Source organism: Mustela putorius, unplaced genomic scaffold (assembly GCF_011764305.1).
Source record: "Mustela putorius furo isolate JIRA1106 unplaced genomic scaffold, ASM1176430v1.1 tig00000596_pilon_pilon_pilon, whole genome shotgun sequence".
In the NCBI taxonomy this organism is placed as follows: Eukaryota; Metazoa; Chordata; class Mammalia; order Carnivora; family Mustelidae; genus Mustela; species Mustela putorius.
The window spans coordinates 4,277,744-4,301,633 of NW_025421428.1; the positions used below are offsets into that span (position 1 = coordinate 4,277,744).

Genomic DNA, 23,890 nt, shown 5'->3' on the forward strand with positions numbered 1-23,890 from the left:
TTAGAAAGTAATTTTTTAAAAAGGATTTTAACCTTTGGGGTCCAAAGGTTAAACCCCAAACGCGTGTCTTACTACCTTTCAACCAGGAACATTTGTGCTTTGGGGTCCTATCATTGAAGGAAAGTATGGACTTCGGGCCCAGAGGAGCTGCCCATGGGTCTGGGTGCAGGGGAGTGGGAGGTGGAGTGGGAGAGCAGGGTATCGGGAAAGGTCTTCTTAGGTTCGGTGACATCAACTCTGATGCAGGGAAACCTTAGAAGAGTTTGTCAAGTGAGCAAGCGCAGGAAGAGAACCCCCAGCAAAAGAAATAGTCAGGAGAGGGGAGAAGGTGCTCAGATGTGAATCTTTCTGAATGGGCTTTAGACAGACCCAACAGGAAGCATGTCTTGGCTCTGCCAATATTGGCTAGTCTCAGCCAACCCATCACCCCACACGACTACTCTGGAAGGAATGTGCGGATGTGGCTTCAGTCACCCTCCGGGGGTGGGGGGTGGGCAGCGGTGAGGGGACTGCCCTATTATGGCCTTCGATATCCACACTACGCCAAGCCCGGGCGGCCCTGACCAGGCATTAGCAAGAAGAAGATTGATGACACTAGGCCCTTTGTGCTCCAGCAGAAAGCTTAGAGCAGAAATCTGTGCAGAACTTTCTTGAACTTTAGCGGGGAGTTTTATGGACACCCAGGAAAGCCAAATTCAGAGAATCGCAAAAGACTAGTGGACGAAGGGTCCTCGGTGATGCTATATAATCTTCTCTATTGGTAGAAAATGCGCTGAAGCCTCGGGAGAGGGGAGGGATGACTTGGTCAGGATCCCATAGGCGCTTAAGAGATGGCGCCAGGATATGGCACCAAAAACACAAGCAACAAAAGCCAAAACCAACAGGTGGGGCTACACCAAAATAAAAAGCTTCTGCACAGGGAAAGAAGCAATCGACAAAATGAAAGAGGCAAACTATCAATTGGGAGAAAATATTTGCAAATCATAGAGCATAGAAGGGGTTAGTACCCAAATTATACGAGGAACTCATACAATTCAAAGAGAAAGAAATTCCAATTAAAAAAAAGGCAGAGGGGGACGCCTGGGTGGCTCAGTTGGTTGGACGACTGCCTTCGGCTCAGGTCATGATCCCGGAGTCCAGGGATCGAGTCCCGCATCGGTCTCCCAGCTCCATGGGGAGTCTGCTTCTCTCTCTGACCTTCTCCTCACTCATGTTCTCTCTCACTGTCTCTCTCTCAAATAAATAAATAAAATCTTTAAAAAAAAAAAAAAAAAGGCAGAGGACCCAAAGAGACATTTTTCTGAAGAAGACATATAAATGGCCAACAGGAACATGAAAGGATGCTCAATGTCACTTATCATCAAGGAAATGCAAATCAAAACCACAATAACGGGGCGCCTGGGTGGCTCAGTCGTTAAGCCTCTGCCTTCAGCTCAGGTCATGATCCTAAGGTCCTGGGATTGAGTCCCACATCAGACTCTGTCCTCGGTGGGAAGCCTGCTTTTCCCTCTCTCTCTGATTGTGTTTCCTCTCTTGCTGTGTCTCTGTCAAATAAATAAATAAAATCTTAAACACACACACACACACACACACACACACACACACAATGAGACATTACATCATACCTGCTGGTGATTATACAAAGTGGTGCAGTCACGCAGTCACTAGGGAAGGTAATATGGAAGTGCCACAAAAAATTAAAACTAGAACCACCAGGAATCCCGCTTTTAGGTATATAGCCAAAGGAAATGAAATCACTAGCTCTAAAAGATATTTGCATCCCCACATTTATTACAGCATTATTCACAATAACTGACATGTGGAAACCAGGTTGGTGTCCATCAACAGACGAATGGATAAAGAAAATGTGGTGTATATATACAATGAAATGTTATTCAGTCATTAAATTAAAAAAGGAAATACAGCCATTTACATGGAAGGAGCTTGAGGGCATTATGCTAAGTAAAATAAGTCAGAGAAAGACAAATACTGTATGATCTCATTTATATGTGGAATCGAAACACAGAGAAGCAGAGAGTGGAATGGCGGTTGCCAGGAGCTGGAAGGTGGGAGAAATGGATGATGGCCAAAGGGTACAAACTTCCAGCTACAGGACGTGTTAAGTTCTGGGGATCTGATGTACAGAAACGGGGAGGAGATATTGTGTACTTGAGAGCTGCTCAGAAAGTAGACCTGAAATGTTCGCACCACATGCACAAAAATGTAATTATGTCAGGCAAGGGGGTAATTAACTAACCTCATACCTTATGTGGCAATCACATACAGATGTCAAATCATCACACTGTACACTTTAAACTTACATGTTACATGTCAGTTACATATCAGTCGTGCTGAGTTTGGGGAAAACAAAAAGAGGTGGGGCCAGAACTTGAACCCAGTCCACCCAACTCCAGTCCAGACCTTCGTTTCACATTAAAGGACTGTCAAGGGCCAGGATATATGTAACTTGTTTGGTATCACTGGCACTAGGCAATTCGTAGGTCTCAGGAAATATTCAAGCTACCCCAAGCCAGAAATCTGCGTGCACTGGCCATAGCAGAGTCACGTGGGACCACGAGCGAGCCTCGCAGATTCTGACCCTCCATGTCCTCATCGGCAAACCAGATAATGATGCCTCCCCAAACTGAGTGAGGACAGCAGAGGTTATGCATATAAAACGTACTGGGGAAGCTGCAAAGTTGTCAGTTGTCACCTGGGCTACTTAAAAGGACTTCCTAATGAATAGGACCTCAGTGTGCCTTCCCAGAGAGGGGCAGCCTCTTGGGTTTCAGATGTTATCATTTTTCCAGTAAACAAATCCCACTGTTAAGCAAGGGGCACAAGAGCAGCATGATATATCTAAGCAGGAGGTGAAGTTCTATTTTTGGCAACAAAGAAAACAAAACTGGAAGCAGATGGGGAGGTGAATCCATGCCTCCTACAGAGTCCCCACCAGCGGCCCTGAATCATCTGCCTTCTTCTGACAGCTGGGGTCTCCTAGCTTCTGTCCTCAGTCTTTGACTAATTCTGCACCAGAACCTTGAGCCACTGCGTCAGCCTCCGGGGGAGGCCACGCTGCATAAACAGAAGGTATTCCAAGCGGCTGCGGATGTGTAAGAGCTCCCTGCGTGGGTGGGGGTCGGGCATCACCAGGGAAAGGGCAGCAGACCAACCACCGTCTCACCGATGGCATTTTGGGAAGCTCCTCATGGCCCAAGTCTGGCCCACACCCTCCTAAAATGCCAGGCTGGGTCATGCTGATCCCCGGGCCCTCGGAGGAGCTAACTTCTGGTGGCTAAACTCACAAGAGACAACAATTTTTGGAACCGAAGCATCTGTATATTAATATGCAAATACACCTGAGTTGCTACTATGTGCCAGGCACTGGGATGTGCGCTAGGGATGAGTAAGACCCGTCTGGTCACTTGATGCCCTTGGGGGACTTGGAGTAGGAAAGAAAGGTGATTATGGTGGATTGGCTCAAGTGGCAGGAAGAGAGAAAAACAAGGCACTGCGGAAGACTTGCCCCTGACTTGGGGAGCAGAGTAGGTTTGTAGAGAAAATTTTTAAAAAGGGGGTCTGCAGAATTAGCAAAATGGATCAGGCGAAAGAAAGCAGTCCTGCAGGTAGCAAAAGGGCATGAAGACGAGAGCTGGGGGCGAAAGGAAAGGCATGTATAAAATGCAGAGCTAAGAGAGACCGTGCTACCTAAAAGGTTGACTATGGAAGGATGTCCCGGAGGGGAGGACGGGGTGGAAAATGGTGCCAGCTGAGGCTGCGGAGCGGGGCACGGCTCTACAAGGCAGGTGAAGGTAGAGACTTCATCCTCTGGGCCAGCCATCCCGTGACCCGAACTCAGCCAGATCAGCATAGCATCTCAGTGCAGGAAAACCATGGGAGGAACCAAGTCTCCAGAAGGTTATGTGACAAGCATGGAATCAGGACAAGGAATATACGCTTCCCACTGCAGGTTTTCTTTCTGCCTCGACTCTGACCCACTTATAACTCCACATTTTCCTAGTTCCTAAACCCAGTGGAGAACATTGTTCTCTGGGGGGTTTGCAAATAATGCACTTCATTCAGCCTCAAGGAACTGAATCAATAAAAGCTAACTGAGGATGGTAACTGGAGAGGAAAATGGGAGAAGCAGCCCAGGCTTGCTGGTTCCCTCCAAGAAACTGCAAAAGATTATGGAACAGGTTTTTGGCTTTATTCACTGAAAAATTCTTCTGCTATGAAATACAAACTCCTTCACCATAATAAATACTGTTTTGATAACAAAACTGTACTTTTCTCAAATACCCAGATGGAAGACCATATGCAAAATAAACTCCAAGGAATTTTTTTATTGGCCATCTGCTAACAGCGGAAAGCAAGCCCGCATCCTCCCCTCTTCACAGAAATTTCCACTGAGAATCCTACTTGCTTCCTGCTAGCGCCACCTGCTGGTCAAATGTGGGTGCCGGTTTTGCAGACAAGTATCAGGAGTGATGTGGATCTTCCCTGTCCTTTGATGAAATAAATATAATCTTAATTAACGTGACAAATAAAATACCCACAAAGTGTCAGGTTTGAGAATGTGTTACAGCTAATCACACGCCCCCCCCCCACTGTTGCCAGGAGTCACAAAGCAAAGACACCTCCTCCAACGCCTCTGAAAGCTCACTTCCAAGGCAATCACAAGACATTGTTTACCTCTCATAATTAAGTGCACCATTTCTAATAAAGCCTCATGTCTGGCTTCACCTGTCAAAATGTAAATGCACATATCTTTGAATACAGCAATTCCACTTGAAGATATCTGTCTGAAGCAATGCTGGCACGTGGGTATGAAGATAACTGCATAGGAGGGTATACCTGACAGAATTATTTGTTGAACCAAAGAAATAGGAGAACTACCTATAGGGTCATCAGTAGCAGAACGACTTTAAAAGTCGTGGTGCAGGGCGCCTGGGTGGCTCAGTGGGTTAAGCTGCTGCCTTCAGCTCGGGTCGTGATCTCGGGGTCCTGGGATCGAGTCCCGCATCCAGCTCTCTGCTCAGCAGGGAGCCTGCTTCCTCCTCTCTCTCTCTCTCTGCCTGCCTCTCTGCCTACTTGTGATCTCTCTCTGTCAGATAAATAATAAAATCTTAAAAAAAAAAAAAAGTCGTGGTGCATCCATACAATAAAGTACTTTGCAGCAGTGACACGGAAAGATGTATGAAATGTAGTAGAGGAAATGGCAGGCTAAAGAAGAGAACGCGGAGCATCATCCCATTTCTTTAAAGAAAAAGAACTGTGTGTGTTACAGCGTATATTTGTTCACATGCAGGAAAAAGCTGGAAGGATACACACTAGTGTTCAAATAACCTAATGAGTAGGGATTTTTTTTTTCACTCTTCAAACGTCCCTATATTCTTTGAATTCTTAATGGGAGCACATTGCTTTGCATTAAAACAAAGGATGTATTAAAAATAAGAATGCCACATTTGTTTAATCAGCTTCGCAGCTAATAAAGCATTTCATCATTATATACTCCCTGGATGTGTACAATCCCTCTGAGGTTCAGCTCACTTCCCCACTTAACAGATGGAGAATGGGGGCTGGAGGAAGGGACTTATTGGAGGTCCCAGGAAAATAAGTGATGGGCCGGGCTTCCCAGCAAGTGACTACAGTAGGGTTTTCATGGTCTCATTCTGCATGTGCCAAGCCCTGAGTCAGCAGATTCTAGATGAATATCATCTTAGAGACAAAGAAATCCTCTTTTGTATTAGGGAACTACCCAGTTTGAGGTACTTGTAGTATCAACCGAATGGGCTTTGACAGTTCAGGAATTCCAGTGCTCAAACCGGAAGAGTCCCTGTCAGTCATCGGATCTGGCTCCCGTTTTACTGATGATGGGTCTCTCTGAGGAGCTACCATCAGAAAGCCAACACTTAGACAGCAAGCACTAGCGCTACTTTCCATCTTCTCCACCAAATCTGCTCCTCCTCCTCTCGTGCGCATCTTAGCAAACAGCACCCCTACCAGACTCCGCCTTCTTCCTCACCTGCCTCTCCGATCCGTCTCAGAGTTCTGTAGCTTCCCCCTTCTAAATATGCCACATGCCTGGTCCTTTTCTGCATCACATTCCTGTCTTCGTGTCTCGGGACAAGCCTCAGCATCTCTGTCACCTGGCCAAGCCAAGCATGTCTCCACAGGTCTCACTCCTCTGCCCTCCCCAATCCTGTCTATACTCCTCCACCAGGAGGTACCCACATTCCTTCCCCATCCTCTACCTAACCCTCTCAAGCCTATTAATCTGGCATTCAAGGTTTCCCTGATCTGGCCTCTATCTCTCTAACTTTATCTACTGTCAAACCTTCTTCTTTTAAATTTCAGTAATACCAAACTCCTTAGCATTCCAATACGTGACACTATTTCACATCTATGCATCTTTGCACAAGCTACTGCTTTTGGCTAGAATGCTCTTCTTTGGACAGTCTACAAGGCAAGCTCATTATTTCAAAATTGAATCAGGTGTCACCTCTAGGAGGAAGTCTTCCCCCTCCCTCTAGGCCATCTGCCCTCTACCCTGACTAACCCTCTTATCGCCAGCGAAGTTTTACTCCTTTTTCTGGAGGAGTTCTGTACCTTATCCACACACATATTCAAATATCCACCCACAGTATAGCACAGGAAGTTCAAGTATTGACTCTGGAGCTAGTCTTCCAAGCTGTGTTACCTTGACAAAATCACCTAACCTCTCCGTGCCTCACTTTCCTCTCCTGTGAATAAGAGAAGAACCCTATTTGGATAGCTGAAGAATTTTAAATTAGGCAATCCAGGTAAAAAATACTCAGTAAGTGTTACTATTCATTCAGAGGACTTCCACTTCCAGCCAAGATGTACTGTCAGAAATTAGATTTACCTTCCCATCTGAAGCAACCATAAAATAAGACAGAATATATTAAGAATGGTTTTGGAGGCACTGGACATGAGGCAGCAAAGGACTATGATTCCTGAGGATTGAAAATCAAATGATGTGAGCCCTGTGACTGCTCCAGTTTATTGCCTGGAGAAAGATTGTAGCCCAATAGAACCTTGGAGCTGAGGAAATGAAATTGTGAGTCAGGGTGACTAAGCTAACTAGTGTTCTCAGGATGGACTACTGGAAAGGAGATTCCTTCACAAAGAGAGGACTCTGGAGATCCACAGAGGGTCTCCCATTAGTATTTAGCTGAGACAAATCAGTGAGTGATTCTGAGGAAACTACCTGAGGCCGAGGAAAGAACCACTCAAAAGGACTAGAGGTAGCAATGCCTGGTGCCCACACACAGCCTGGAATAGCGTCCGCTCTCACCAGCCAGACTAGAAAACACCATGGTCCACGGAGCATCAGGTGAAGTACACATAAGATTCTTGCCTCAGTAGTAAGGAATGATTTGGTTAGTCTGAACACTGCTCCAGTTCTGCCTGACAAAACTTAAAAACAAGACCCAAATCTATTTCTGAATGACTTAATTAGATCCCATAACAAAGTTCAAGAATATCGGAAGGATGCAGAAATGGACAAATTCATTGAAGGACAAACTACCAAGGCTCATTCAAGAAGAAAGAGAAAACATAAATAGCCAATGTCTGTTAAAGAAATTAAAATTTTAGTTAAAAACCTTCCCATTGGGGCGCCTGGGTGGCTCAGTGGGTTGAGTCTCTGCCTTCGGCTCAGGTCATGATCTCAGGGTCCTGGGATCGAGCCCCGCATCGAGCTCTCTGCTCAGCGGGGAGCCTGCTTCCCCCTCTCTCTCTGCCTGCCTCTTTGCCTACCTGCGATCTCTGACTGTCAAATAAATAAAATTAAAAACAAACAAACAAAAAAACCCTCCCATAAAGAACCATCAGATCCACATGACTTCACCGGTGAGTTTTACCAAGTATTTAAGAAAGAAATAATGCCAATTCTACACACACTTTCAGAAAATTTAAGAGTAGAGAATACTTGCAATTCATTCTATGTGACTAGAATTACCTTGAGAGCAAAACCAGGCAAAGATATTGCAAAATCAAAAAAAAAAAAAAAGAAGAAGAAGAAGAAGGAAAAAAAGAAAGAAAACTACCGAACAATATCCCTCATGAATATAGATGCAAACATTCTTTAAAAATTTTTAGAAGGTCAACTCCAACAATATATAAAAAGGATACTATATCATGACAAGTGGGATTTATCTAAGGAATGCAATGCAAGGTTTATTTGATATTCAAAAATCAATCAATATTATTTATATTGATAAACTAAAAAAGAAAATCTATATGATCATCTCAATAGAATCAAGAAAAGTATGTAACAAAGTCCAACACCCACTTCTAATTAAAAGCAAAACAAAATCATGGAAACAAGGAACAAAAGGGAATTTCATCAATCTAGTAAAGAGCATCTACAAGAAATCTACAAGTAACCCATACTTAATGATGCAAAACTAAAGGCTTATCCCCAAGGACCAAGAACAAGGCTAGGATGTCTTCTCTCATCCCTTCTATTCAACATTAGATGGAGGTTCTAGCCGATGCAATACGGTAAGAGAAATAAATAAAGGGCTGATTGGAAAGTAAAGAATTATGAGGACATGATAGTCTATACAGAAAATTCAGTGGAATCTACAAAATAAGCTGCTGAGTTTAACAAGGTTTCAGGATACAAGATCAATACATAAAAGTCAATTCTATTTCTATAAACTCAAAATAAACAACTAGATCTTGAAGTTTAAAATACAACATTGCGGGGCGCCTGGGTGGCTCAGTGGGTTAAAGCCTCTGCCTTCAGCTCAGGTCATGATAGAGCCCCACATTGGGCTCTCTGCTCAGCGGGGAGCTTGCTTCCTCCTCTCTCTCTGCCTGCCTCTCTTCCTACTTGTGATCTCTATCAAATAAATAAATTTAAAATAAATAAATAAAGTAAAATACAACATTGCCGGGGCACCTGGGTGGCTCAGTGGGTTAAGCCTCTGCCTTCAGCTCAGGTCATGATCTCAAGATCCTGGAATCGAGTCCCACATCGGGATCTCTGCTCGGCGGGGAGCCTGCTTCCCCCTCTCTCTGCCTGCCTCTCTGCCTGCTTGTGATCGCTGTCTGTCAAATAAATAAATAAAATCTTTAAAAATAAATAAATAGATAGATAGATAGATAGATAGATAAAATACAACTTGCCAATTTACCAAAAATTTGAAATACTTAGGAATAAACTTGACAAAAGATGGGAAAAACTTATGCACTAAAAAATAAAAGACATTGCCCAATGAGATTAAAGAAGACCTAAAAAAAATATATATATATATATATATAACATTACATATAAAATAAAAGGAGATATATATAAATTATGTATCAGAAACTCAATGCTATTAAGATGTTAATTCTACCTAAAGTGAAAAGTAGATTCAATGCAATCCTAATCAAAATCCCAGCAGGCTTTTTTATAGACTGACAAGCTGATTCTAAAATTCATATTGCAGATCAAAAGACTATAATAGCCTAGACAACTTTGAAAAAAATGACAAAGTTGGAGGACTTATATGACCTGATTGCAAGACTTATTGCAAAGCTACAGTAACTAAGACAGTGAGGTATCAGCATAAAAATAAACAAATAAATCAATGGAATAGAGTAGAGAATTCAGAAACACCCGCACAAACTTGAGCAACTATTTTCAACATAAATGCAAAGGCAGTTTGGCAGAGAAAGGTTAGTATGTTCATCAGATGTTTCTGAAACAAGTGGATATCTACTTCCAAAAAAAGTTAACTTCAATCCATACCTCACATCACATTCAAAAATTAACTCAAGTGAATCATAGATCTAAATTTAAAACTATAAAATTTCTAGACAAAAACATAAAATATATTTGTGAGTTTGGGCTCAGTAAAGGTTCTTATGTATAACAGCAAAAGCAGGATTCATAAAAGAACAAACTGATAAACTGGACTTCAACAGAATGAAAAATTTGATCTTCAAAAGATACTGTTAAGACAATGAAAAGATGAAGCACAGATTGGAAGAAAATATTTGTAATCAATACATCTGATAATTACCTATATTCAAAATACATAACGCTTGGGGTGCCTGGGTGACTCAGTGTATTGAGCCTCTGCCTTCAGCTCGGGTAGTGATCTCAGAGTCCTAGGATCAAGCCCCACGTTGGGCTCTCTGCTCTGCGGGGACCTGCTTCCCCCTCTCTCTCTCTGCCTGCCTCTCTGCCTACTTGTGATCTCTCTCTATCAAATAAATAAATAAGATCTTTAAAAAAATACATAACTCTCAAAACTCAGCAATACAAATACTAAATACTAATACTAATACTCAATTTTTTTAAATGGACACAGATATAAATAAATTTATTTCATTAAAGAATCCATTTAAAAAATTTTTAAATAAAAAAATTTTTTAAAAGAATGCATTTGGATGGCAAAGCACATGAAAAGATGTTCAATATCATTAATAACTAGGGAAACACAACCTAAATAATAAGAAAAGGCTACACACCTATTAGAATAGCTAACATTGAAAAAACTGACTAACACCAAGTGTTGACAAGGATGTGGAAGAACTAAAATCCTTATTCATGGCTGAGGGAATATAAAATGACACAACCACTTTGGAAAACAATTGGTACTTTCTTTAATATCAAATACGCACCTACTAGATGATCTAGACACTCCATTCTTTAGCATTTACTCAAGCGAAATGAAATCGTATGTCCACACAAAGACTCAGACATGGATCGTCATAGTATCTTTATTTGTTTTAGGACAAAACTGGAATCACTCTAAATATCCAGCAGCAGCTGAGGGTATGAGCAAACGATGGTGATGAAGGAACAGAAGGCTGGCTGAGGACAAAGCAAAAGGCTGACACTTTGCAACCTCCCCCCACCCCCACTCTTAGGTGGGACATATGAGACATTCTTTAGGCATCTCCCACCCATCTCAATGTTAATACCTTTCTAGAGGGCAAAACGACTTGGCAATGGCAAGGCCTCTGGTATCCCGTATCTTAGTAAGTCCTCTTTAGCATATGAAAATTCTACTGAAACCTCCCTTTTGGGGCGCCTGGGTGGCTCAGTGGGTTAAGCCTCTGCCTTTGGCTCAGGTCATAATCCCAGGGTCCTGGGATAGAGCTCCACATGGGGCTCTCTGCTCGGCAGGGAGCCTGCCTTCCCCTCTGTCTGCCTCTCTGCCTACTTGTGATCTCTGCCTGTCAAATAAATAAATAAAATCTTAAAAAAAAAAAAAAAAAAAAAGAAAGAAAGAAAGAAAAGAAAAGAAACCTCCCCCTTTTCCTCACTTCCCCCAACCCCATGGTACATAACCTGTCATCCCTCACAACTCCAGGGCAGCAGCTCTTCCTGCCCACAGGTCCTGTCCCCGTGCTTTAATAAACCACCATTTTGCACCAAGGATGTCTCAAGAATTCTTTCTTGGTCATTGGCTCCGGACCTTACCCCACCGAACCTCACATATATTCTAGAACTTCATCAATGGTGTACACATTCAATGGAATACTCCTCAATAATAAAAATACATGAATTACTGATGAATACTACAATCTAGAAGAATCCCAAAATAATTACATTGAGTGAAAGAAGCCAGAACAGCAAAAAATTTTAAGGAAAAAATAAAAGCCCCTGCTATTTTATTTTATTTATACAAATTTTAGAAAGTGCAAACTAGTCTTGATAAAAAGCAGATCCCTAGTTGCCTGGTGATAGGAGGTAGAGGGCAGGGAGAAGAAGAAAGGAAGGATTACAAAGGGACATAAGAAAACATTTTGGGGTCATGGATATGTTCATTATCTTGATTGTGTTAAGTTTCACGGGTTTTTACATATATCAAAACATATCAAACTGCACACTTGAAATATTTGCAGTTTATTCTACTTCAATTATATCTTAATTAAAGCTTTTTAAAATGTATGAGACAAATAGGCTATCTACATACTCTCAAAATATGTCCCCACAAAATACAAAGGAGAAATGGTAACTTTTTATGGAGAAACCTAACAGAAACTACCTTAACTAAGTGATCAAAGTTAACGTCCCCAGAAATAAGACGTCTTGACATCTTGTACCTCCTGATACACTGCACTGAGAAGGTCACAACATCACTTTGTAGTATTCTTATGAAAAATGTGTAATCTGAATCTAATCATGAAAAAATATCAGACAAAACCAAACTGAGGGAGTTCTAAAAAAAAAAAAGGACCAGTACTCTTAAAAAGAGTCAAGGTCATGAAAGACAAAGATAGATAAAGAACTATTACAACTCAGAGGACAGCAAGGAGAAATGACAACTAAATGCAATGAGTAAACACCGAGTGGATCCTGAACCAGGAAAAAGAGACATTAGCAGGACAATATAAAAATGCAAATAAGGTGCACAGATTATTAAGTAATATTATATCAATGTTAATTTCCCAGCATCGGTATTTGTAAAAGATGTTAACGTTAGGGGAAGCTGAATGAAGGTAACATGGGGCCCCTTCTATATACTATCTTTGCAATTATTATTATTATTTTTAATTTATTTGATAGACAGAGATCACAAGTAGGCAGAGAGGCAGGCAGAGAGAGAGGAGGAAGCAGGCTCCCGGCTGAGCAGAGAGCCCAGGATCCTGGGATCATGACCCAAGGTGAAGGCAGAGGCTTAACCCACTGAGCCACCCAGGTGCCCCTGCAATTATTTTTTAAGTAATTATCTCAAAAGGGTTTCAAAACTGAAGGTAAAATAAAGACATTTTTAAATAAAAGCTGGGAGAACAGCATTATCTGTACTACAAAAAATATGTTTAAAAAAATTCTTCAAGTTGAAGGAAAATAATTCCCAGATGGAATCCAAGAACTACTTAAAGGAAGGGAGAGTACTGGAAATGCACATATATAGGTGAGTATGCAAGACAAGTATACTCATTCTTCAGTTTCTTTACAAGATAATTGACTTTTCAATGCAAAAATAAAAACACTATATTGTGGGGTTTATAACTATATGATAATACCAGAAAGGATGAAGATGGGAATAGAGGTATACTGTTGTGAAGCACATATACTTTACTTGAAGTATGTAATACTTAAAGGTAAATGTGACAAGTTAAAGATGGACTGTGAACCCTAGATTCTAGGGCTAAGACAAAAACTAAAAACATTTTTTAAAAGAGGCATAGCTGGTAAGCCTAAAGAGGAGATAGAACAAAACACCAAAAACTCAATTAATCCAAACATATAGAATAAATAGTAAAGACATAGGAAGATGGCATACTTGAAACCAACAGTATTGATGATTGTGCTACATTTTAGTGGGCAAGCATACAAATTAAAAGGCAGGGATTGTCAAACTGGATACTTTTATCCCCCATAACCCCATTACAAGATGTCAACAAGAAGCAATCTTTAAAAATGCAAATAGGTTCAAAGTAATAGAAAGGTAAAAAGATATACCATGCAAATACTAAGCCAAAAGAAGCTGGAGGTACTGTATTAATATCAAAAAGAGTAAATTTCAGGACAAGGAAAATCACCTTCTAATGGAGTCAAATCATCAAGCTGACAACAACTTCAAAAATACATGAAGCAAAAACAGATATAACGAAAAGGAGAAATAGACAATGCACATAGAGATCTGGAAATTTCAACATTCCCTCTCAGTGACTGAGTGGACAAGTAGGCAGTAAATTAGTAAGGGATATGTGAACAGTACCAAGTACCAACTTGACCTAATTGACATTTACCAGATGCCACACCAACAACTCCAGAAGGAAGGAAAAGAAAGAAAAACGGAGAAAGAAAAAGAAAACGCAGGGGCACCAGGGTGACTCAGTTGGTAAGCGTCTGCCTTCGGCTCGGAAAAAGAAAAGCAAATTACCAATATCAGCAATGAAGTGGGGAGATCACTACATATCTCAGAGACATTAAAAAGTAAGGAAATACTGTTTCTCAAAACTCCCATCAGTAAACTGGACAACTCAGATAAATGAATTGATTCCTTGAAAGAAACATATTACCTAGCGAATCTACAAAAAAAGAACTTGTAGAACTAATAAGGGACTTGAGCAAGGTCACACACTACAAGTTCAAAAGTAAAAAGTCAACTGGATGTCTACATACTAGCAATGAACAATAGGAAACTGGAATTCAAAAAATACTATTTATCATAGCATAAAAAAACCAAAACTTCTTAGGGAAGTCTTGTACTCTGAAAGTTATAAAACATTGTTGAAGTCAACTGAGGAAAATCTAAATAAATGGAGAAAAAAGTTATGGATTAGATGAGTCGACACTGTTAAGATGTCCACTGTCTCCACACTGATCTGTAGATTCAAAGCAATCCCAACCCAAGCCTCAGTGGGATGCTTTGTAGAAATGGGCAAATTGGTTATAAAACTGATAGGGAAATGCAAAAGCACTGTAATAACCACAACAATTATGATGATAAACAAGTGGGAAGACTTGCACTACCTGATTTCCAGACTGACTCCGACTTGGAGTAATCAAGATAAAATGCAGTATCAGCATGAGTACATGCGCAATGAATGGAAGAAAACAGACCAAACACATACAGTCATCTGGTTTTCTACAAGATTGATAGGGTAATTAATTCAATGAGGGAGACCATCATCTTTACAAAACACGGCACTGAACAACTGAATATCCCTATGGAACAAAGTAAACTTCAACACTGATACATTCCAGACACGGAAACTAAGTTGAAATGAATCATAAAGGGGCACCTGGGTGGCTCAGTGGGTTAAGCCTCTGCCTTCAGCTCAGGTCTTAATCTCAGGGTTCTGAGATTGAGCCCCACAACAGGCTCTCTGCTCTGCAGGGAGCCTGCTTCCCTCTCTCTCTGCCTGCCTCTCTCCCTACTTGTGATCTCTGTCAAATAAATAAATAAAATCTCTAAAAATAAAAAAAATAAAGAAATGAATCATAAACCTAAATGCAAACATTAGAACTAACAAACCTCTAGAAAAAAAAACAGTATAAAATCTTCACTTTAATTGGTCAAAGATGCCTTAGATATCACACAAAAGCACAAACTATAAAAGAAAAAAAATGGTAAGTTCAACTTCACCAAAATTAAAAACACTTATTCCTCAAAAGGCAGAGTTAAAACATGAAAAGAGGGAGAAAATATTCGTAATACACAAATAAAAGACTTGTACCTAGAATATATAAGGAACCTACAACTTAAAAAATAAAATGCCCAGAGAAATGAGCAAAAGTTTGACTATACACTCAACAGAAGAAGACATTTGAATGGCCAAAAGGCATATGAAAAGATGCTCAACATCTGGTCATAGGGGAGGTATAAATTAAATCCACAGGGAGACACAACTACCCATCTCCCAGAATGTCTAAAATTCAAAAAACTAACAATACTAAGGCTTGGCGATGATGTGGAACAAACAGAACTCTCACACACTGTTGGTGACGGTGTATAACCACTTTGGAAAAAAAGTTCAGCAAGTTCTTATAGGTTAAACATACATATACCATAAGATCCAAAAATTCTACTCGTAGGTTTTACCCAAGAGAAATGAAAACATTTGATCACATGCAATGTGATCAATGGTTTTCAATCAATGACTTGCATGTGATCAGTCATGGCCATTTTATTTATAAAACCCCCAAACTGGGGATGACTCAAATGCCCATCAAGTGGGAAATGGAAAAGCAAATTCATACGATGGCATATTACTCACCAATACAAAGGGCTAAACTATACAACAAAGATGAATCTCAAAGATGTAATTCAGAAAGAGAAACAAAGACTCAAGTGTGTGATGTGAGATATATATATGAATGATTCCATTTACAGGCAAAACAAATCTCGAATGAGAATACAGACCGACCAGTGGGTGCCTGGGCTGGGGGAGTTGAGGAACGGACTGCATGGAGGCACAAGAGGAACTTAGGGGTTGATGGAAAAGTTCTCACGTATCTGATTTTGAAGGCACAGTTGACCGGTATCTCATTTAAATTCACGGGATAGTTAGACATAGAGTTGTGGAAATGGGACAGCAAGATATTCCACACAGGGACAAGGATATGAGCAGAGTCACAGACGTGGGAAATTGAGGGATGAGTATGAGAAGCCACCGAGAGTTTGTGTTTGTTTTTAATTTACTGAAGCATAATTTGCATGCAATACAATGCATTTTAGGTTAATAATCAGATGAATTTTAAGAAATGTATAAACCCATGTGACCACCACCCCACAGAGAGCTTCATTTTAAAAAATTACCACTTCAAGTTTTTTTGTGTGTGCTTAATAAATCATCATTTTATTACAAGTTTTATCATTTAATATTAAAACCAAAGCAACACACAGGCAATAAGACAGCTGATAAAAAGCACAGGACGTGGGACGCCTGGGTGGCTCAGTCTGTTGAGCGTCAGCCTTCAGCTCAGGTCATGATCCCAGGGACCTGGGATCAAGTCCCATATCAGGCTCCTAGCTCAGCGGAGAGCCTGCTTCTCCCTCTGCCTGCTGCTTCCCCTGTTTGTACTCCCTCTCTCTATGACAAATATATATAATCTTTAAAAAAAAAAAAAAAAAAAAAAGCAAAGGACTTGAGGTACCTTGGTGGCTCAATGGGTTAAGCATCTGCCTTGAGCTCAGGTTATGATGCCAAGGTCAAGCCCCGGATCAGGCTCCCTGCTCAACGGGGAGTTTCCTTCTTCCTCTACCACTCCCACCTGCTCATACTCTCACTCTCTCTTTCCCTCTCAAATACATAAGTAAAATCTTAAAAAAAAAATCCATAGGTCTTGAAATCAGCTCTAGGTTAAATTTCACTTCTCCAGCAAGTCACCCTTGCTTATCAAAGTCTGTTTCCTCTTCCACAAAATGGGATTATAATACAACCGACTTGACAAGATTGCTGTAAGGATTGAAAGAAATAACATTAAGCTTCTGGCACAACTCCCAGAACACAGTAGGGCCAGTAAATGGTATGAACCCTATCGCATCACAATAAGATCGGCATGTGTTGTACAGTTACCCTCAGAGGTGTGGTATGGACTGTGGAACCCACAGGCAAAGGCTTTGAAAAGAGTCCTAAATGAAAAATGGCAATCCTCAATTCAGTTTCCCTACTGGTACTGTCTCAAACAGTGGTGAAGGCCCCAAACTATTTCATTCTCAAACATTTTGCTTTGATATGGAATGGGCGATTAGAAAATGGAGTCCGGAACAGATTTAAAGTAGGACACTTGAACGGTTCCCCCAGGCCACCTCCACAGTGTATCAGACTCCTCCAGAGCCTTGAAACAGAGCCCGACTCCCTCATTTCACACCACAGGAAGCCGGGGAGACCACCCTGGATTCGCCTGAACAGTCCCAGTCTGCTGGGCTCGGCCACCAGCTTCAGCCCTGTCTCCCTCACTTTCCGAACACCGGCTCCATGACCCCGCTCCCAATCTCAGCCCCAGGCCAGTCTCTTCGTATCAAGATGGACTTGTTCCGCTTGCCTACCTGTCACCCCGCCTATTCACAGCAAGTGTACTATTGGGACACACCATGTACTGTTGGGACACTCCCTTGGCTAGCCGCAGCTTCCCAAGGACACCCCCTCCCCCCCGCTACCCACCCCAGCTCCCAGCACACAGGACTCAGGACCCAGCTTCCAGGACACAGTTGCAACCATGACATAATTCAAGGGTCCCGGGGACAGAGTGTCGTCTACCTGAGCAACAAAGAGCTGGAACTCGTCAGGCAGAATCCAAGAGCGAGGATAGAAGTTGTACTCCTCAGGAAAGAGATTCTGCATGATTCTCACGGCTCTGCTCAGAGTAATTTTACGCACCATCTCCGTCATGCCTAGGGAGAAGAGAAGCTGTGAGGTTTGAACAGCAGAGAGCTGCTAACTGTAAGACAGCCATGATCAGGGACTTTGAAAACCGCCCACCCGACATATTCGCTTTTGCAGACAGATAGGAGCTGTTTTCAACAGAGGGGAATCATGGTTTGGAAAGACCTACCAGATTAATGAAAAACTGGAGGTAATAGAGAGTTTTTCCTCCTTATCAAATGCCTGGGTTTTTTTTCCTCCTTATAAAAATGAAGCATCAGGGGCACCTGGGTGGGTGGCTCAGTGGGTTAAAGCCTCTGCCTTCGGCTCAGGTTATGATCCCAGGGTCCTGGGTTCGAGCCTCGAATCAGGCTCTCTGCTCGGTGGGGAGCCTGCTTCCCTCCCTCTCTCTCTGCCTATCTCTCTGCCTACTTGTGGTCTCTGTCTGTCAAATAAATAAATAAAATCTTTAAAAAAAAAATGAAGCATCAGTTGGAAGAAATGGGTTTTCAGCTAGTTTATTATTCCATTCTTGGTTAGTCCCCTCGATAATAGATAAAGACAAGCATTTACATCTTGCACTTAAAATTTAATGTCCTCTTTAATTTGGGGCCACCATCCATACTTCGAGGACTGCTTCCATTTTATACCCTCAAGAATATCATCTAGTGGACTCTGCTTACATTATGAGAAACTTAATTAAGTTGCTTTATTTTAATCTTTCATGAGTATTCAAGGTATAAAATAGAAAAATACACAGCTTTCAGCATAAAATCTGTCTCCTTGAAATAAGGACAGAAAGCAGAAAGGATATCACAGCATAATTTATAGTTTCAGGGGAGAAAATGGAATCTGTAGGAGTTCTTCAGTTGTAAGTACTGACAATAACATTGATAAGGCCCCATTAATTTGCCCAGAGGGGATTAAAATGACTCACTTATAAAACATTTTTAAAACACGGTGGATTTTTTTTTCTTAGAACATCTTTAAGAACTCAGACAAGAGAAGAAACTGTATAACCTTAGCAAATTTTAAGCAAATGGGTAAAAATTCTTTTAATTTTTAGGATGCTTATCTCTTAGGTAAATATCACCACTGAAAATGGAGACGAGAACTGGCCTTCACCTTGAGAAAGGCAACATAGTGCCATCACTGACACAAGGAACTGGCTTAGCCAAGTTATTTTTAACAGAAAGCAGAAAGTTTCGTGTCAGCCTGGCATGTCCGAATTATCACACATTCCAAATGGGCACAATCAGAACGAATGAGATTTCTTGAAATTCCCATGTTCAGGAAGTGAAGGGTGAACACTTGAGAATGAAGGTTTTAATAACCTATTTCTTGCTTCCCTCAGCATATTAAAAAAAGCAATAAATCTAAAGATCGCAGATTTAAGATGTCAGTGCCCAGCTTCTTGGTTCTTGTTTAGAAGGATAGAGAGAAGAATTAAATAAGAAATAAAGGAGCTTGAAAAGCACTAATAAACTCTGCTCTGATGTGAACTCTTCAATATTAAAGAAAACGCACTGAGGACACTCTTCTGAGCTTCCTAAGAAATAAGTATGCACCCAGAAAATTCTAGAAGTTTCCTTTTGGTCCCCTCCAAATTAGAATTTTTGAGTTATAAACACTGGAGCTAAACACCAAATACACAAAACAATAACTTCAACTGTTTTTGAAGCTTTTTCCTTTTCATTGACAACAGTTTATTATCATACTAGACTGAAATCCTTCATAACCAACTATAATACAGCACCTTACAAGTAGATGAAGCCTCCTGACCATTGTGCTACTTTCTACACTTCAAGGACCTTGTGACTGGGGAAGAAACCCCTGTTTCTTAGAAACCCCTCAGCAGGTTAGACAGACTCACATAACATGGACAGGAGGGCTATGAGTATAAGTGTGGCTTGAACGCTCCAGAAAAGTTTTGTGAAAATCCATGTCCGGGGCGCCTGGGTGGCTCAGTCAGTTAAGTGTCTGACTCTTGATTTTGGCTCAGGTGGTGAGATCCAGCCCTGCATAGGACTCCACACTGGGCGTGGTGCCCACTTGTGATTCTCTCTCTCCTTCTGCCCCTCCCTCTCCCTCTCTAAAAGAAAGGAAAGGAAAGGAAAGGAAATGAGAGAGGAGAGGAGAAAAGAAACAAGAAAAGGGGAAAAAATCAATGTTCAGGAAATGGAACACATAATCATTTGAAAGCTGTAATGGCTTCTTCTGTACTGTGGATCCTAAGTCCTCCAGCAGGTGACAGTTCTGCTCCCAAGTGTGCTTTTGTGCCAGTCTCCAGGTAGTTCTCTGCTGAAAACAGCTAACTCCAGAGACTCCCTGAAATCCAACAGCTACTTTTCCCAGACCGTTCTGACCCACAGGCTCTGGCCAACTCACCCCCATCCTCTGCCTAAATGCCTGTCTCCAGGAGGCCCCAGTGTAGACCTCCGTGGATCCACTTACCACCAAAACCTTTGTTCCACCACCATATCTAGGCTGTGTTCCCACCCGACCACTCCCTCCACCCCACATGGAAGCTGCTGCCATCCTGGCTTCTGGTGGTGGCTCAGAGACAGAAGTGGGGCGTGTCATCGGCTCTCAGGAAGAAGCTGGTGAGAGTAGCTAGGTTTCTAGCTGACCCAGAGCACATGTCCCCGGAGCAAATATGTGAAAAAAGAGGTCACTGGCAGGCTCTGCCACCTTCTCCCCGCTACTGCAGCACCTGACCCCTTCCCATGACCCTGGCCCTAGGCTTTGGGACACACTCTGACCTGTGCCACAAGCTCTAGGTCTAACCATCAGCTCCCCTGGAGATTGGGAACAAGGCAGTCTTTGACCTTGACTTTGTACTCCAGTTAGATAAGGAGAACTTCAACTGTCTTTCTGAGGCTTTCTGATTGCTTCGCCCTGGAATTTGGTGACCTGTCTTTTGCTCCTGGTGTCTGAGTAGCTGCCTCAGCAATGGCTTTGCTTTGTTCCTGCTTGTGTTCCTACCTGTTCACCCAAGCTACCCAGCATGGGTAGGGTCCTCCTACTTAGGACCTGAGCCTGGTGCCTGCCCTCCCACTGCCTACTTAGAGGTTCTTTTGAGGCTCACCGCCTACCTGGGGTTCTCAACGGGTCTGTTCCCAGATGTCCCTATGGTGGCAGGTCCCCTCTCAACTGGGAAAATGCCCTAACTCAGCTTGGAGCTTCCCACACCAGGAAACTTGCCTCCCACCGCTCCTGGGCCTGAGTTCTTCTCTCTGCCTCCCTGGAGTCTCCAAGCCTGGTGGGTCTCCAGCCCTGTGAAGCTAGGCGAGAGGGTAATAGTCTGATCCTGGGGCTTACCACACAGACCGGTTTAAGCCAATTTAAAACAAAAACAAAAACAAAACAAAATCTGAGCTATGTCGAGAGTCCTATTCAATCCGAACACCAGTGACAACAATGACTTTTGGCAAAAGCACATTCCAACCACCCAATGACAAGTAACTACTTCCGGATCCATCCTCTTCTCTCTGTTCCCAGTGCCGCTGAGGAGTTCATCTTTTGCCTGGATCCTGCAACATCCTCTGAACTCTCCGTCTCCTGCCTCTGCCCTTCCACCACCTCCAACGCATCCCTCTGGCGGGCCTTTCGAAAATGCAAGCTGGCCCATGTCGCTCTCTGGCCTAACAATGTCTCAGTGGCTCCCACGACCTTCAGACTGTAAGGATGCTATCCATAGGTCCCTGCTTATCTCGCTTCCATGGCCCCTCTCACACCTGACCCTTTGTCACCATCACAGGCCACCTGCCCTTCGCCGAATGAGCAGTAAACACCCCAAGTCTTTGTGCCAACTCTGCTCCTACATTTTGGAGGGAGGTCAGGCCCGTCCAGCCCTGGAGGCTCAGTTCATATGTTCTCCTGGGTCTCTCACCCTGTTTGTCCCCCAAGCAGATCTGGGTTGGGTCATGTGTTCTCATTCCAAGCCCCTAGGGCACCCCAGATTTCCTCTGTCTGGCACTTATTTTGTATCTGACTTCTCTCCCTACATGCCTCTCTCCTTGTCTTTGTACCCTCCACGCAGCACAGCGAGTGCCTGACCGCACGCAAGCTGTCCGGGACCTTCCTGGCGGGGGCCCTCTCCCTCTCTGCCAGAACGTCCCCTCCCCACCCCTGCCGTGGGCCGCCACACATCTCAGACCCTGAAAGTCAGCAAAAAACTGTGGCTTGGGAGCTGAGAATTGACAGTTTGGGACTTCTCTAAAGCAAAGACGTATCCAAATCAGATTATTTTTATAGAAAGTCTTAATTCATCATGTTAAGACATAATAACCCATCTTGGAGGATCTCGTCATAGAAAAGTGGCTAAAATCTAATGTGCTGACACAAACAAAATAACTCGCTTCCATATGCATCTCCAGAAGTTTTCAGTTTCTTCAGCATGGGCTGCATTTAGAGCTGTCTGCCACATTCAGGCGAACTTACTAGCATAAGAGACACACTGCTAGGATAAGGGGATACAGGAGAGACAGAAGATAAGCCTGGACCCAAACTAGAGCCAAAAGACAGGCCCTTCTGGAATCATGTCATAGCGAAGAATTGCTGTCTTCCATAGGGAGAGAGGATGGAGCCACACTGCCTCTCTGCCTAGAGGTTCGAGAGCCTGCTTTGTCATTAGAACTAATTAATTGCTGTTGGTAAAGTGGAAAATTATATGTTCCAGTCACTGGCATGTGGGATGCAGGCTAGAGCGAACTTGCTTCTTTGGCATGAATATTCTTCTATCATTTTTGATGATGAAACTAGTCCTTTAATGAAACTAGTCCTTTGAGGGTGTTTTTCTCTAATTTGTGTTCCAAAAGGAAGCTATGACTTCTTTTTACTCACAGTCATGAGATGAGGCACAAGCAAAGAGGGGAAAACATAAATAAATGAAGCCTCATTCGAGGATTCATGTCTTAGCAACTCTGTCCTCATTGAAAGAACTGTTCTCTTTCAAATTACCTTCTCCCAGGACCCCAGTAAGTCCTTCGAGGGGCATCAAAAAATCACCTTTTATGAGCAGCAAGACAGAAAAGAATAGTTATCCCATTGAACTGTGTGTGCAAGAACCCGGGCTACCAGAATCCTTCTTGCTCTCCAACAGAAGCCTCCCTCTTCTCTAACTGTGGGTGCATTTTCTAGCTCCGGTACCCCCGGAAACCAATAAAGGTAGAAAAGTTAGCCATGTTACCAGATGACAAAGCATATGGTGGAAATGATCCCTGATGGGCAAATTGCATAAATACCTGGTAGGAAGCCGTAGCCTCAGGCTTCCCTGATGTAAGGATGCTCGTAACTCAGCAGGACCCTGCTGGGGGCCCTGGAAGCTATGCTTTGGAGAAGCGATGTGAGATAAAGCTCTTGAGGGGTGTCTAAGCCAAGACAGACCCACGTCCACCAATGTAGGTCTTGTCTCCCTACACTTCCGAGCTTTTGCTTGAGGGGGGGAGTCTAGCCTCTGGCACCCATGCAAAGACATCGCTGGAGAGAAATGCCTGACCTGACTGGCTGGCAGGCCATGTTTCCTGCCCTATGACCTTATAAGTGAATCTGAGCCAAGTGAGGCCCATGAAAGTCTGAACACTTAATTGAACCCCCCCCCGCCCCCAGTGGACATGGCGTAACTCGCCAGCGTATCATGTACGGCTACTGGGTTTTCTTTCTTTCTTTCTTTCTTTTTTTTTAAAGATTTTATTTATTTATTTGACAGACAGAGATCACAAGCAGGCAGAGAGGCAGGCAGAGAGAGAGGAGGAAGCAGGCTCCCTGCTGAGCAGAGAGCCCGATGTGGGGCTCGATCCCAGGATCCTGAGATCATGACCTGAGCCAAAGGCAGAGGCTTAACCCACTGAGCCACCCAGGTGCCCCGGCTACTGGGTTTTCTGAGACATGGTTTCTTAAGGACATGGCATAGAATGCCAAAGAAAGAGAGTAAATTGTTTTTTAGTTAAACTCTATGCATACCATGGGGCTCAAACTCCTGACCCTGAGATCAAGAGTCACATGCTCTCCCAGTTGAGCCCAAAGGCCCCCTAGAAAAAGGGTAAACGGAATTTCATTTTAAGAATAAGCATAAATGATATCACACTAGGAG

General features: G+C 42.7%; 1 protein-coding gene across 5 annotated transcripts in view; it reads right to left on the reverse strand.

Moving 5' to 3' along the window:
• The window catches only part of TTLL11 (tubulin tyrosine ligase like 11), a 230,512-nt gene that overhangs the window by 157,648 nt on the left and 48,974 nt on the right, over positions 1–23,890 (reverse strand). For 3 of the 5 annotated variants that reach the window (XM_045082352.1, XM_045082348.1, XM_045082351.1), the window contains exon 3: positions 17,692–17,825. The exons of the other annotated variants lie outside the window; for them this stretch is intronic. In XM_045082352.1, the coding sequence (XP_044938287.1) occupies positions 17,692–17,825 (134 nt within the window). The remainder of the gene's footprint in view (positions 1–17,691; positions 17,826–23,890) is intronic. 5 annotated transcript variants of the gene reach the window in all.